At 45.9% G+C, this 17,167-nt stretch overlaps 1 protein-coding gene across 1 annotated transcript in view; it reads right to left on the reverse strand.

Moving 5' to 3' along the window:
• MYO10 (myosin X) overlaps positions 1-16,936 on the reverse strand; it is a 196,005-nt gene extending 179,069 nt beyond the window's left edge. Inside the window, exons 1-2 of the mRNA XM_019538109.1 lie at positions 16,904-16,936; positions 10,152-10,250 (exon numbers count right to left, since the gene is read on the reverse strand). Of these exons, the coding sequence (XP_019393654.1) occupies positions 10,152-10,250; positions 16,904-16,936 (132 nt within the window). The remainder of the gene's footprint in view (positions 1-10,151; positions 10,251-16,903) is intronic.
• Between the last annotated feature and the right edge of the window lie 231 nt (positions 16,937-17,167).

A 17,167-nucleotide genomic window follows, 5' to 3' on the forward strand; every position in this document is an offset into this window, starting at 1 on the left:
CAGAGCCTTGGGGGACCCCAGTGGTCAAAGGACACCATGATGATGGACTGCCATCAATTACTACCCTCTGGGTCTGACCACGAAGCCAATTTCCCAGCCAATGGATCGTGGTGGACCCAAGGCCACAATTGGCCAGTTTTGAAAAGAGGTGATCATGGGATACCAGATCGAAGGCCTTTTTGAAGTCAAGATATATATGACAACAGTCTCTTCTGCCCTATCCAGGAGATAGGTCACCTGGTCGAAGAAGGAAATGAGATTGGTCAAGCAAGACCTTTCCGCAACAAACCCATGCTGTTTATCCCTTAGGATGTTGGCGTTAGCCAGTCCATTAAGGATGGCCTCCTTAATAAACTTTTCTAAGATCTTCCCCAGGATAGAAGTCAGGCTGGTGGGCCTATAGTTAGCCGGATCCACTTTCCTCCCTTTCTTGAAGATAGGCACCACATTGGCCTTCTTCCAGTCTTTGGGCACTACACCAGAGCGCCAGGAGTTTTCAAAGATCCGTGCCAGGGGCTGGGCTATGCCTGCCAGCTCCTTGAGTACCGTGGGGTGCAGATTGTGAGGGCTGGCTGACTTGAAGGTACCCAGCTTCTCAAGATGTTCCTTCACGAGGTCAGCATTTATGGAGGGCAGGGGATCTCCCTCACCCAGACCTCCCTATCACATAGTGGGAATGGGCATCCCATGGGACTGATGAAAGACCAACACAAAGTACCCATTTAATGAGTTAGCTTCTTCCTGGGCATCAGCTGTCAGTTGCCCATCTGGTTCAGCAGGGGCCCTTGCTTTTCCTCCAGCTCCCCACATATCTGAAAAAGCACTTTTTATTGTCCTTGATGCTCAAAGTTAGTTGGAGTTCAGTTGCAGCTTTGGCTTTCCTGGTTTGCTCCCTGCAGAGCCAGAACAATGCAGAATAATCTTCCTTGGAGATGAATCCCATCCTCCAATCTTTGTAGGCTTTTCTTTTTAGCCTTAGGAGGTCTGCTCGGTCCCTGGAGAGCCAGGGAGGCTGCTGTGCCCTCTTGCTGCGTTTCTTTCAAGATGGAATAGACTTAGCTTGTACATTGAGGATCACTCCCTTGAGGAGCAACTGCTCTTCTTGAACTCCCATCTCCCTGGGGTCATGGTCCCTTAGGGCCTGACTGACAAGCTTCCTGAGCTTGTCAAAGTTGGCTTTTCTGAAGTCAAGGACTTCTGTGTTGCTGACTGACTTGCCAGCTTTACGGTGGATGGTGAAGGTGATCAGCTCGTGGTCGCTGTCACCCAGCTTCCCATCCATCACTAGGTTGCCGATTAGGTCATCCCCTGTAGCCAGTACCAGGTCGAGCAGCACTTTGCCTCTCATTGGCCCAAAGACTTCTTGAGTCAGGTAGAGGTCATCCATGCAAGAGAGGAAGATTTGCGACCGCTCGGATTTTGCTGAGCTATCCTCCCACGAGATGTCCAGGTAATTGAAGTCACCCGTGACAACCACGGTCCTGCAGCATGCAGCCTCAGCCATCTCTCAGGCGAACTCCTGGTCAAGCTCAGGACTTTGGGTGGGAGGTCTGTAGTAGACTCCCACCTTTGTGTCCCCTATGCTGTGTTCCCCACAGATTTTAACCCAGAGGGTCTCCAGTCGTCCACACTGGTCGCCAATATGAGCTTGCAGGGACATGTAGCTTTCCTTAACATAGAGAGCTAGACCCCCGCCCCTTTTATCTGCACGATTCCTCCTGTACAGGGTATAGCCATCTATATCTGTGGTCCAGTCATGGGTGGAGTCCCACCAGGTCTCCGTTATCCCTATGACGTCATAATTATTTGCATTGAGCAGGAGGACAAGCTCCTCCTGTTTATTCCCCAAGCTCCTGGCATTTGTGTACAGGCAGGCAAGTGTCCCCCTGGGGGTTCTTTCCTTGCCCACATATTGGACCAGGGCTGGGGAAAGGGTAGGCTCCCTTAAGTGTCTTGGCCCACTGGCTTTGCAAGGGTTGCTCAGCAGGCCAGCAGTGGTGGTAGTCCCGACATGGCTACAACCAACAACCTTGCCAAAAAGGCTGGCCCCCACTACATTACGCAGAGCCTAAAATACAAACAAGAGTAATCAAAACTCCTGTTATTCTGATATACAGCGTACCTAAGTTTCCATGCACCTATCCAGAGTGACTACCATCTTGACACACCAAACCATGATCTCATGGTTACAGCCAGAGATTAATTCAAGACTCTCTCACCATCTGACTGGTCTATTCAAACCAGAAGCTGTTGGACTCAGAGACCTCTAACTAGATTTAAGTACAGCAGCTAATATAATGGACCTTGATAAGGGCCTTCAGGCCCCACCTAAAAAAAAGATAAAAAAAAAAAAAAAATGAAGTGACAAATGTCCCGGGGGTACAAGCATGGGGGAGCAAGGAGCTCTGCCCACAGGTAACCTGGGTCAGGAGCAACCCAACCCCAAAGGAAAAACCCCAGAAAAAAAAAAAATACTTACCTGTTCTAGGACACCGAGGGCCAGAAGGACCATGCAAAGAGGAAACGCCCCCATGGTTCGTTAGCTGTGCTTATCTGCAGCTGGAGCCAGCATGGGCAGGTGATATCAGAGAAAGACGCCGCCTGGCAAAAATAAAAGCCGGCTCCAAGACTGAGAAAGGGGGACACAGGAAGCAGAGAAGGCTGCAGCAATTCGCCATGCCAGTTGCACCCAGCAGCAGCAGAACCAACAAGATCCAACACAGAGGAAAGTGTCAGTGGCAGCAGAGGTTGCAAAAGCGTCCTGCATCTGCTGCGGGCGGCACCAGTGCGCAAGACCAGAGGCAGCTCAGGAAAGAGCCAAAGAGGACCCCGGCTGGGGTGCAAACATGGAGCCGTGCCAAGACAACACACTAGACACAGGCTAGAGCTTGGAGGGTGGCAGGGCTGATTAGCCCAATGACCTTTCCCTTCTTCAGTTTTTTTGTTGTTTGCTTTTTGCTTGAGCAGGTCCTTTCCTCTTTCTTTCTTCTCTTTCTTTGTTGCTTTGCTCTGGCATGGGTTCATTTGTTGTTTTATCATTTATTGTCCTTGGGATTTTGGCAGGGGGACACACATAGCATCAAAGGACAACGGTCGTATATGGAGCCAACCAGGAACCACCGGGCTGCCAGAGAGACGTCCTCGAGAATTGGGCATCCAGAGGCTCTAGTGTCCACTCTGAACAAAAAGGGAGAATCAACAACAAAAAGGGGGCACAAAGATCAGGAATTAATATCACTGGAAGGCACGCTGCATAAAGATCCAAAGGCTCATCATAAGGGCCAGCGTATGGACAGGGTGTAGAGGAGGTGGAGCTCCAGGTACATTCGCTAGGAGGTGCGAGAACTCCAGAGGTACCCTCAACAGGAGACTGTACCACTGAGGATCCATTCGAAGTCGTGGAAGGTGAGTTTTGGGGTTCTCCCTGAAGTGATCAAGGGCCTCTCCAGAGGTCGCACACGGCTCCTTTGCGTCCCACACCAGACGCATGTGCCAAAGCGGCACAGGAGCAGATAATCGAACTGAGGAAGGCACAACAAGGAAGGCAAGAAGTGAAAAACACCGTATCTGAAGTAGCAGTAAAAGGCAGACAGAAAAGGAGCCCATTTTAGCTACTGATTGGGTTGCTGCTATTCGTCACTGAATCCATGGAAGGAACTATTTCAAAAGGTTGCATGTAACAATCACAGCAGTGCTTTTGGACTTTCTCTTCAACAACAGATTTGGTGTTTTATAAAGAAACAAGACCATTAAAATGTATAGAAAATGGAAATGAGGAAATATCTGTTTTATTATTACTATAAAAGACTTAAAAAGGAGAAATTATTTTAAACTTAGAACAGAAAACATGAAGCTACAGTACTAATAGCTTACTACACTCAAACACAGAAGCTAGATTCAAGGGAAGCATAATCTGGCTCATAATCTGCTACGTTTAACACACGAACGCACTTTCCATATAATCATACAGCAATGAAACATTTTGAACTCTCTGCACAACCTCATCTACTGCACACACTGGGCCATTCCAAGTAAGATAGAGAAACCTGTGCTGCAAACTTGCCTTCACTTTTAAGGCTCATCCATGAACCAATTTCGGTACTGCATCATTCTGGCCCTTCATTTCCACCATGAGTGGAAACAGGATAAGGAGGTGATAAAAAGAGTTATTCCTAAAACTGTACCTAGAATTAGACTCGTGTCATGTAAATGTTTTAGCAGATACTGAATAAAACTTTTTGTATCTAGTTAATGGCAAGTTTTGTATCTAGTTTAAGACAAGTTTCAATGTCTTGGACTAGCACAAATGTAATTTAAAAAAAAAAAAGTTTACTTTCCAACTTTCACTTGTTACACAAATATAGCTACAAGGCCTTGACATGTTCTGGCTTTCTGGTTTTTTAAATTTATTAGAACACCAGAAGCCAAGGAGCAGGCTAGACTCTCAGGCTGCATCCAACACAAGTGTGGATATTTGGTTCCCTGGGGAGAACGAGTTTTACCCCGTCCAAACCTTCCTCCCATGAGGGTGGGAGCAAGACACCCATGTATACACACCATTCAACATACCCTATTGTGCCTCATTCCCACCCTCATGGGCAGAAGGGCCCAGCCCGGCCAGCGCACAGCTTCCAGATGGGGCTGCTGCTGCCATTGCCACATTCTCTGGGAGACCTGCTCCACTTCCCTGGGATTCTGCCAGCACCAGGCAGCAGATAGGGAAGAGGTAGGGGCAGGGAGCATGGGGCTGGTGGCAGTGCGGAACCCATGCCAGGGGGCAGCAGCAGCATGGAGCTCGGGTGGGCAGGATGTGTATGTAAGGGACCCCCTCCCCCACACACTTTCCCCATTGTGCACAGCCCCAGAGGGCAGTGGAGGCAGCAGCAGTAGCCGTGCCGTGATAGCATGGGGCCAGGGTGTCTAGTCCACTGGCTGGTCAGCGCTGCACATAGTGGCAAGGGACACAGCCTGGCCAGGCCACCTCTAAATCGCCAGTGCTCCCCACTGTACATGTGCAGCCTCCATCCTCATATGCCACCAGAGGGAAGCTCCATGTGCTGGAGCCAGCTGCCTTTGCCACTTCCTGCCATGCTGGTCCCAGGACTTTGCTGGAAGTGAAGGGGAGCCCTGGCCTCTGCTCCTCTGTGGAGTCCTGGGACCTGTGCAGCAGGGAGTGGCAAAGGCAGCCAGCTACAGTATGTGGAGCTTCCCTCCGGTGGCGCATAAGTGCGGAGACTGCATATGCGTGGTGGGGAGCACCGGTGATAGAGATGGCTCTGCCAAGCTGTGCCCCTCGCCACAATGTGCAGCACTAGCCCAAGCCATGCACCACTGGGCACCAGCACCTGTGCCAGGCAAGAGCACCCCAAGTTCCTCTGCCTGCTACTGCATCATGGAGGAAGGGGAGGGGCAGATCCCCTTCACCCCCCTACCTTCCCTCACACTACACGAACACAACATCCCCACATCCTGCCCCCCCATATACCCACTGCCAACATAACCTATGTCGCCCAACCATATCCCACCACACACAATATACAAGGGTAAGAATTTATTTTTTTTAGTTATTATGCAATCACCTCTATATACACTGTATAAACAAATCATGACAAAAAATTTTTTATAATAAAATTCATATATGTTATAGTAGGTATTTGACTTTTAGTGTATCATTTGGTTTTTTTCTGGTTCTAAGATGGTAACCCCTGCTCCCAAAAGGAGTATTTCCAAGGTTAAGAGGAGGGACTTCCAGTGACCAAAGCTAGGGGTTAGGGTGAGACTTGTGGTTCCAAGATGACAACCAGGGGAGAGGCAACTGTCAAAAGCCAGGCTACCCATGCAGTCCTCAAAAGCTCACCAAACCTCATTAAGTGGCCCTCCAACCAAAATATTTGCCCACCTCTGTTATACACAACAGTACTCCCCAGTTCAACTCCCTCTGCTGTGCCTGGAATCCGTTCATGGGCCTGGGCTAAGGCCATTTATATGCATTATGTTTTTCTAGGTTTAATCCAGACAACAGGTATAACTACATACAGGTACTCCTCACTTAACATTGTCCCAATTAACGTTGTTTTGTTATTATGTCACTAATATATTAGAGAACATACTTGCTTAAAGTTGCGCAATGTTTGATTATAACATTGTTTGGCTGCCACCTGCTAGTAGGTAACTACTGTGACATAACTGGATTTGCTTAACATTGGTTCACTTAAAGTTGCATTTTTCAAGAACATAACTACGACGTTAAACAAAGAATAGATGTCTGTAGTCCAAATTAAGTAATCCTTATAGAATGAGGATTAAAGTTAATGGAAACTAGGGCAGCCCAAATCTGGCAACTGAAATTGGTATTAACTAACTATATAGGGTTGCTTTTAGGAAAAACAGTCCTTAGGAACTCGGATAAGCATTGCAAATATCAGCACTTCTCCCCCCCAAAAACCTGAACTGGGTTTTTGCAAAACAAAGAGAGACTATCAGGCACAAAGTAACACCTTTAAAAAGTCAAATGTGCCAACACCACCTCAACCTGCTAAGGTCAATTACAACTTCTGGAACAGCCCTTTAGATGATTGCAACAAAGTAGCAATGCTTACATAGGCTTATTATCGCCTCCTAATTACTGCCAACCTCTGTGAAGGGGCTGTCAAGTCTATACTTGCACTTCGCTTTATTGCGCTTCGCAGATATTGCGTTTTTTACAAATTGAAGGTTTGTGGCAACCCTGCGTCGAGCAAGTCTATCGGCGCCATTTTTCCAACAGTATTTGCTCACTTCACATTTTTTAGCAATAAAGTATTTTTTAATTAAGGTATGTACATTGTTTTTTTTAGACATAATGCTATTGCACACTTAATAGACTACAGTATAGTGTAAACGTAACTTTTATATGCACTGGGAAACCAAAAAATTCGTGTGACTCGCTTTATTGTGATATTTGCTTTATTGCGGTGGTCTGGAACCGAACCTGCAATATCTCCGAGGTATGCCTGTATACTGTACAGTCAGTGCCCCTGCTGTGATCGGCAACGATCATCTATTAACCCTTAATTCAAACTGAAATTAGATTTTGAACTGTGTGATGTACATCAGTTAACAATTTAGAAAGTGCTTAGCACATCTACAAACAGCCAGCCCAATATATCTCAAGACCTGCATCACACTTAATGTCTGCTCTATCCTTCTCCCACTGAATTGCCACACCAGTCTGGGAAGATGAGCATGGGAAACAACATTCATTATTTTCCTCTCGGAGTCTGTTCTGAAGAAGATATTTCAAACAGATTCCCTCTTCTGTCTCCCCTAACCCATGTGGGGCAATTTTTGTCGTTCAAGGACAGAGCCTTCCCTAGGGGTGTGCAGGGCCTGGGGCATGTCAGAGCATGCAGGGCCAGGGGGTGGCCAGTGGCCAGAGCACAGGGTAGAGTTTGAGTGGCCAGAGCGCAGAGCCAGTAGCACACGGTGGCCGTGGCAGGGCCTGTACAGCACTGTCTGTGCCGCCAGCCCTCCCCCACCCCAACACAGGGGGGGCCCAGGCAGTTGCCTCCATTCCCCCCTTCCCCCGACAGCCCTGCTCAGAGAAAACACTGGTTTCAGAGATTCATGGGTAGGCTCCCCAAAGACTCTCCCCTTTCTGTTGCACTGGGATCCTTAAGACCTAGATGGACCCTTTGCCTGTTCAGACCCCCAGTGCAGAAATCAAGCTGCCCATGGTGTATGGGTTGGCTAAGCCCCACACTCAATGACATTACTACTCATGAAGATAGTAGGGACTCCAGTGCATACGTCCTTCTGGCTTCACCATCCTCAGGAAGGAAATTTGAGGAAAGAAGGCAGCTTCTGCCCCAGAGCCAGCTCTATCCTATTCTACACAAGGTCCTTTACTGCCAAGGGCAGACAGACCAACAACCGTGCCTAGTCTGGATATTTCTGCCCATAGTGCCATCTTTACCAATTCTGCCTGGATTCTTCCCTGCCCAGATAGAGAGTGGAGAACTGAAGGGTTGCCATCTGAAATGGACTGGGAGGAGAAACTGTATCATAGCAGAAGAGCCAACTGAGCTCTCAGCAACTTTCTAACAAAATGAGGCAGAAGACAGACTTCTCAAATGACCCTCTGGCTCTTCTCACTCCCTCAAGTTTTCAGGGGGCCTAACTACTGCAAGTACCTCAGAAGAAGCAACACTGAAGGAACAGTTTCCTGAAAAATCAAATGTAGCTAAGGGAAGGCTACATTACTGAGTCTGAAGCTGCCAGCTAGCAGGCTGAAGTACACATTAGTAATAGGATCTTTGGTTCTTAGTCCAAAGGAACAGTCTCCTCAAAAATCAAATGCAGCCAAGAGAGAGACAGACACATTACTGAGCCCATTGTTAGTTTAAATGTGAAATAAATTTGGTATTACCTCATGAAGGCTCTACAACAGGAAGACCTGTCTGAGCTGTGAGCCACTGGAGAGCCCCAAAACTGGGACGAAACTTCAGTGGGTAGGACAAACTTCCCTGCTGCCAGAGACTGAGATCTAGTTCTGTCCCTAAGATGCTAGTTAGCAGCTTAGGTGCCCATTAGTAAAATAAATCTATGTTCCTCAGTTTGAGGAAGGATCTAAACTGTACAGCAGTGAGGTTCAGTCTATGGATCTAGAGCAGGGGCAGGCAAAGTTCAGCCTGAGGGTCAGATCCAACCAGCAATGCACTGCATTTCCCAGCAGCCCCTGCCCACGTGGCTGGGCCGCTTTCCATGGAGACCCCAGCACGAGCCATGCTGTGATAACCTGGGGCCAGGGTGTCCAGTCCGCCAGCTGGATCAACCATTTTGCCCACCCTGATCTAGAGCTTTTTGCAGCTATCTGAAGTATAGCACCTAGCTCATATAGATCCCTTGGTCTGACTGGATGTTCCTCATTTTGCTGGGTTTCATGCAAGGCCAACACAATTCTGTTCTCCAATTGCCTTCCACATTGCCCAAAATAGACAAGTTGGCCTAAGCAAGTGGAGTGAAGTCTGAGATTGATTCCCACTGCTCCAAGCAACCAAATACACTGCACAGTCGGAATACATTTATAAAATAAAGTAGCATTTCTTTTTCTTCTGTATCCCCTAGCAGTAGGAAGAAGAGGAGTATGTTAAAAATCAAGGAGTCACAAAACAATAGCAAGATTTTAGAGGTCTGTACTGCAGCATATCAGTCAGGAATCATCACTATGATACATCAGACTCATTCAATTTGTGTGTCACTATTGTGCTATAATCTGGGGGCTTCTTAAGTCTGCCAGGCTGGGCATCACTGACCCATACAGACTCCGGCCATGGACAGACATGCATTTCTTGTGTTGCAAGCTGGCAGCACTTAGAAGTGCTACAAAAATATAGCTCTGCAAGTGATGTACATACATTCAGAGCCTCCTCCTTTGCTACGGTGACCAAAAAAGCATGTTCTCCAGCTAGGGGGTAACAGGAGTTGATCCTCTGCTACCCTCCCATCAGGAGGAGAGCCTGCCAATGAGTCCAATTGCTGACAACCTGCCTTCATCTGTTCTGGGGAAAGGGGGAGGAGAGTCCTACTAAGCAGGCTCAGTGGCATTCATTTACTGCTACTGGTACAGCAAGCAAAGCTGAGGCCCCCAGCCTTGGCTGGGCTGCAGCTATGCTCCCTGGCAGGCTGTCATTGATCCCGTTGCTCTCTCCCCCTCAAGACAAGGTAGAGAGGGAAGCAAAAGTGGGAGCAAAAGACCCATGTAGCAATATACACAACTGTTCAGACATTACATGTGACACTACACAACATAGTGCAATGGAGATTTTTTTGTTTCATCCAGGAACACTTCTGTAGCACTACCAGCAGGGTGCATGTTTGTATGCCAGCTTCTTGCAGAACTTAAAAGGGCACGCACAGTGCTACAAATATGTATGTTCACAGCTTAACCCTCACAGATCTGACAAAGTTTCTTCATCTTTATCCAGCATACCAATCCACTAGGCAGGTTAAATAGAAAGGACTGCAAAGAAAAGTAACATTTTAACATCCAAATCCCAAAACTTGAATTTTACTCATCAACCACACTGAATACCATTATCTTTCTTTATAAATGAAACAGACCTCTATTTTCTGAACACAGTGAGAGAGGAGATTAGAAGTCACTTCCTTACCTGGCCATAATCTGTCCTGAATACAACTATTCCCTCTGCACAGGAATGTACAGTGCTTGGATAATGTTGACCATTTTCTCGCAACCAGACACGAGATCCCTACAACAAACAAAGAAATTAGTTTAGAATATGGCATGGGGTTGTTACAAACGTACACAAATAGTTGAAAAACATTTTTCTCGGAAACAATTCCCACACATAGGAGCCAAACAAAGGGCAGGTCCAAGGAAAAAAGGAGAAAGAACAAGACCACCTCCCAGTGAATGTTTGATGGCCCCTACACAAAACCAGTAACTGTAGAAAACAAGGACTACAATGCCCCCTTTTTAAGTGCTTTAAGTGCTCCAAAAAAAGCTGGAGCCAGCTCCTCAAGTCATATTTAATCTGTTAACATACATAAAATTACATCAAAGTGGTGTTTAAGCTGATGACACAACATAAGAATCAATCCCAAAGCTGGCAACCTTGCTGGGCTTTTTCATTTTCTGCATCTCTTGAGAGTACTGCCCTTTAATTTATTCTATTTTAATTTTTTTTTCCCCCAAAATCCTGCCTTATTTTGGGAGCTTAGGTCAAGACTTAGAAGAGCCCAACCAAAAACCTTGGGCAGATCTGACAAATTCAAGTTTTGTTTTGTTTTTTAAATGTTCAGGGGAGCTGCCGCAGGCTGGTCAGCACCTTCGCCTTCCCTCTCTGCCCGCCCCGCCCTCCCAGCAGCCCAGAGCCTGTGCACTTTGCTGCTCCTCCCTGCCACCTCCAGCAATATGCAGCCTCAGCCCCAACCCAAGCCTGCCTTGGGCCCATGGAGAGAGGCAAGCCTCTGCAGGCTCATGTGGAACCAGCTCCTCACCACTGCACATATTCCCAGGGGGCAGGGGGACCCATGCCCCCCAGATCTGTAGGTTAGGGGTGGGACTTCCAGTCCCAAGAAGGTGGCCAGGGGGCAGGGCACCTGTCAATGGGCAGGGCTACCCATGAGGCCCTTGACAGCTCACCAAAGCTCATTAGGCAGCCCTATGCCCTAAATAATTGGCCACTCCTGACCTAGTTTGTCAGATGTTATGTAAGGATCCCAAATGTTCTCTCTACTGGGTTACTGGGAAAGAAGGTTTGTTGTACAATTACCTCACTTGTACAGCTGGAAGAATTCAGTGAGTAGTAGTTTCACCCCCCAAAAACTTGTTTTGATCATGGCAAAACTATTCATTTGCTGTCACAACTATTTGGCAAATTTGGGTCAAATTTACATTTTTATTTATTCTGGGAAAATAACAATAAAAAATACCTCCCAATGCTTTGTGAAGAAGCTACCCACTACTATGCACATACAAAATTCCCCCTAGAACAGGGGTGGACAAAGTCCAGCCTGTGGTCCAGATCAGGCCCAAAACAGACTCCATTTCCCAGCAGCCTCCACTTATGGCTCTGCAGCCCTTTCCCATGGAGACCCCAGGAGTGGCAGAGGCATGACAGCACAGGGCTAGGAGCATCCAGACAGTGAACTGTCCCAGCTCTGCACTATGCTGTCACCACCGAAAGATTCCAGCTTGGAGCAGCTCCCTGCCAGCGCTGCTAGAGCCAGTCTCCATGAAAACCCTGGCCCCATGCTGTCGCAGTGACACGAGCAGGGACTACTGGGGAATGGAGTCCAACTGCTGGCGGGATCCACCATCTTGCTTGCCCCACCCTAGAACAATGGTCTGAAACAATGCCAATCAAAGAGCAAGTTGAAGTGGATAAAAGTAATCGTCCAAAGGAATTCAACACCCAGACTTGAGCCATTTTCCAGGCACATCCTCCATTTTAAAAAAAAAAGCTTAACCAAAATAACTAGAATAAAGGAAGAAGGAGAAAAATGGAGAGATTTTACATGTACATTGAAGTTCCTCAAGGGTTTCAAATAGCAGAAAAGGAGCTGAAGGATTTCACAAAGCCTTGTGCTGATCTGGGAGGTACTGTATTTACTCCTGCATAATGCGTCCCCAAATTTAAACATACACTTTATTTTGAGAAGACCACCAATGAGGGGGAAAAAAAAGTCTTCTCAGAGTATGGGTAGAGTATCCGAGGTCTAAAATGTTGAAGGGCTGTGCACCAGGCCCGGGGGTCCTGGGGCCGTGCACTGGCCATCATGCCATATGGCAGCCCTGAACAGAGCTAACCCTGAGGCTGGAGCTACATGCTGAGTGCAAACCAGAACATGGCCCCAGAGTCAGCACATGGTCTCAAATTCAGCACACTAGATCCAACCCAACACATCACTTTGGAGCCAACACAAGGGGTCAGACTTGGCACTGGGTCCACCCACAGGTCAAACCCCACACACCAACCCAGTTCAGCATGCAGTTGAAGGAGGGGCCTCTCTCCATGGGTCCAGGAATTAGGCAATGGGGTGAGGATGGACCAGGGGACTAAACAAAAGCCATGGCAATTAGACACTCCCACTACTCCAGCACCGCCTTCTTTCATCCACCAATTTTCTGAATCTATGGGGTGTCCCTTTTCTTCACACATAATGCACATCCTAATTTTCCACAGCTAGTTTGGGGGGAGCAGGGGAGGATGAAGGTTATGTGAAAAAAACAGGGCAGTTAAACCCGATGGCAAAAAGACATTCCAAAAAATGATAACAAGAACAGACAGACAGACCGACCAACACCAGGGATCGCTGTTCCAAATAATGGAATGGTGGATCACCATCCCAAATAAAGCACCGAAAAAGAACATAAACAGAAAGCAGTCTCAGGGCAAGACTATTAGAGGAATCATCTCTGTGTGTGAAGACCTGATGCCTCCTGATCACAAGACAAAAAGAAACAATTCTGCACCACACAGAAATTACATTTTACTCCAATAAGGCTACACACTCCCATGGCTTGCCTATCTGAGTTGAGAAGAATTTTGCAACTCCCCGGTGTCCCATTGAAATCAACGTCAAAATTCCACTGATCCAAATGGAACCAGATCCCAACCTCTTGCACACAACCTGCAATGTAATGCTGATATCCAACCAAGAATTCTATTGTGAAACATCAGTAGAAGTCTGCTGAAAACTACAGTTATAGCAGTTCTCTCAAAAACATTGGTGCACTTTGCTAGCCTGCTAGATTCCACATTGCAATTGGTACAATATAAGTTCTGGTGACTTACAGCTCTACAAATCTAAAAGCTCTGGGGTTTCTGATACCTGAATTCCTAGGTTGTTTTATTAAATCATCTGGGACCAATTCTTAATATACAGTGTGTACCTGTTACTTCCAAAAATATTTAAAAAAACAGTGAGAGGTTTCTTGGGCATGTAGCCATAGAAAGAGTTTTTACAAAGTTTTCCCTTGATGTTACCTGCAACAGAAGAATATAACCTGTTTGTAATAGAGAACCTTGACTTGCTCCAGTTAAGGGTGATTGGCACTTCACAGAAGAACCTGAGTATCTTTCAGGAGCATGTTCTTTGACAACAGAAGACAGCAGGAATACAAACTGTTTTATTCCAAAGGTCCTTAAGGGCAGGTGTGAACAACTGTTGATAACTTGAACACTAACTAGAAAAGTGCTTTTGTATAAAGTGGTGATATCAGTATTGCATTTTACTGGCTAGTCCATTGCTGATATTCAAGCAACTGACTTTTACATTCAGCAGAGCTGTTCCTCATATATGCTACCACTTATTGTTCAAAATTTATTCTTAGAACAGAAACCTGATATTTTTATTAATTCTAAACTTCAGCATGCAATTTGACATTGTGCCAGTTTGTTATCGTGTGGCAAAATAACCACCACAAAAAGTCACGAAGTATACCTTAGTGTTAACTTCTACATAATGCTCACTGTAGGAGTCTACTGTTCTGTTTTGAGTTATTCTATTTTAGTTAAATGAGATGATAAAAAAACCCTTTAGGTGTTTTCTACAAATAATGTTTTATCTGCAGCCATTTGTACAAACAAGCAAGCCCCACCAAAAAATTCCCTTCCTAATGACAAACCAATTCCTAGTGATGTCAAATTTGAAACATAACTTATACCAAAAGCATTTCCATAACAGCTTAAAAAGGTAACGCAATAGTTTTGTAAAGTGTACACATCAGAATATTTACCTTCTTCAAGGTTCTTTCTTCCTTCCACCATACACATCTGCACTCCTGAAATATAAGTGCATGCACACTTATACAGTCGAGAAAACAAAAATCTGAAACCAGATTCTGTTCCGTCTACTGGGCACATAAGTGTTCAAACCCTGAAAAACCATGAATGCATCTATTTTTTTGTAACAAGCTGTCTTCTTTACCCCGAGTACTGAGTCACAAAAACAAGAAGGATGACCCAACCCATTTTCTGTATTAATAGTCTTCAGGGATTTGATCAGGGTCGAAAAGGATGGCAACTAGGCAACAAAGTCCACTCAGGAGTTTAAGAAATAGAAAAGAATCTGATCCCTCCCCTCCTCTTTTCTTACTTTTGGGAAATACTCTCAGAAGCCACAAAAAAGCCAAAACATGTCTGAATTCCCTAGCAGACTAATCATTTTTCACAACACCACTCAACACTCCAAAATCAAAAAGTTAACTTGTTCAAAGAATAGACAGTTATCTGCATATAGGTTACATGTCAAATAAAATTAGTACAAATTCTAACGTCATGACTGGTGGCACATGCAGGTTAGCCTGGGATCCAAATCAATATGTTCATTGACACATTCACAGTGTTAAGCATAGTTGATTTACTGACAAGTTGGTTTAAACTAACAAGGAAGGTGGCTTTCAGTTCATGCACTATACAGTAGCTTGCTTACAAGCATCAAGTGTGAGAGAAATATAAGACAATTTTAGTTGTGTTAAGTCATCTCTTCCTTAGAATTAAGGAGGCAAATATGTAGAGTTGTGTTAATTTTTCTCTCATGCAGCAGTGCAGAAGCTATAGCAAGAGGGGGGCTTCTAGGCCCTCCCCACAAAATGTAAACTTCACAAGAATTTAACAGGCGTCTTTGTTTCAATGGTCCGCTTATTAATGCAGGTACTCTTGGTTAGCGAGAAAGGTATGCTTTTTCAGAAACCACTTCTAACAGAGTGCTCACTGTGAGAGACTCATCAAGCCTAGGATTTCAAGAGCCAAACATTCTCTACTCTAAATGATTTCAAATTCAGGTAGCCCCCTAAGAATCTGACTTGCAGGTATATCAGGTTAGGCAACCAAGAACAGAAGCAAATCAAAGCTACTGGACATTTTTGCCCACTTTTCCTTATGCACTTTCAACCATTTTAATATCTCAGGCCATTTTCTCCGAGCTGCATTTTCTCCTTTATAAACTTGGCTTGCCCCATTTAAATCCCCTGAATCATTTTGCTGTGAGAACAGAAGATAAACTTCAGTTTCATATGGCTGTTCTACTACTAAATCACTACTATTTGTTTAGGGCCAGATATTGTTACAATATCAACTCACAACCTACCCATGGAAAAATAAATATTAAAACAAAAAATAGTTTGGAAAAATCCTGCTGTACCCTAGGAGGCAGCTCCCTCCCCTGCCCAGTACTTTACTAGCATTCTGGGGAAGGGTAGTGGCAAACAAAAGGAACAATTGAGAATGAGATACCTCAGCAAACTAATTTAACTGTCACCTTCCTTATTAAATAGACCTATTGAAGATTTCACGAGGTACTTAAGCATTTGCCTAATTTGAAACCCATTACAAATTTTTAAACTCAATTAAACAACTACACACACAAACCTTGGTGAAAAAAAGGCCAAAACACTTATCAAAATATTTCATATATTAAGTAAATGCAGCATCCAAGAAGGCACTGCAATAAACAGCTACCACCTTCCCCTAGATTAAATATTTTTAGTCTCATTAGTGATTTTTCTTTTTTTTTTTTTTAAAGCAATCTCTCAATGAGAGCAAACTTAACACTAAAAGAAATGTAGTTCTATACACGGATAAATAATTTTATACATCTTTGGGAACTACCATTTTCTGCAGTTCCTCCCCTAAAAAGATAAAAGCATCAGCTCGGCTCTCTTGCATGAGGCCAAAGCAACAGCTGTTGATTAACCTTGAATGGAGTCCAGCTCCTTCTGTTTCAGTAATTAGAAATAATGCAGAACCCTAAGATAGTACATTATACCAAGAAAACATTGTTGCAGGTGATTCTATTATACTAGCCAATTGCCCTTCCCTCCCGCTGCTTGGAGTCCAGGCCTCCCTGCTGCAGCGGTGGGGGGACAGGGGAAGCAGGCCCAGGCCCGATGAGGGGGCAGGACCAGGCTCAAAGCTAGGGAGAAGCCGGGCTGCTGCGGCAGGGCAGGAGAATCAGCAGGCCTGAGCCAAAACCAGAAGCAGGGGAGAAGCAGGGGAGGGGCAGACACAGGGGTAAGGGTTGGGGATGGGAGAGAAGTGGAACCGGGTCTGACAGAGGAGGAGGCCCGCTCCTCCCCTACTCCAGCCACTGCCATGTCAGCCAGGGCCTGCTGCTCCCCTGCCATGTCAGGCCAGCTTCTCCACCAGCTCGGGCTTGGTTTCTCTCCCCCACCCCTCCCCTTTCCCCCCATGTCAGCTCAGAGCCTGCGCCTCCCATCCCCCCCCACTGCCGGGTTGGTCCAAGCCCCCTGCTCCCTCAGCCACAGAGGCCTGGCTTCTCCCCACCCTTGGGTCAGCACTGCTGGCCTTGCCTCCCTGTTCCATCTGCTCCACTGCCTCCGCCTCCAGGGAGCATGCCAAGGGAGGGCCCCCCCCACCCTCCATCATGTCGGTACTTTACCACCACCACCTCCTATTCGAACACTCATTTGCACTCTGATTGGCTGTTTGTCAGCCAATCAGAGCATGAATAAAGCGTGACAGACAGACAGACTTCAAAAGGGAAAAGGAATAAATCTTCACTTTCTCTGCCTATAATTGTGTCACCAATGTGCATGACAAATACTTATTCCAATGTGTATGACAAACAAATGCATTTTCTTCTATTCTTGAGATCATTAATCAGTGAATAAACTGAAAATGCAGTGAACTATTTCTAT

Source organism: Crocodylus porosus, unplaced genomic scaffold, assembly GCF_001723895.1.
Source record: "Crocodylus porosus isolate Cpor-Errol unplaced genomic scaffold, CroPor_comp1, whole genome shotgun sequence".
NCBI classification, from domain to species: Eukaryota; Metazoa; Chordata; order Crocodylia; family Crocodylidae; genus Crocodylus; species Crocodylus porosus.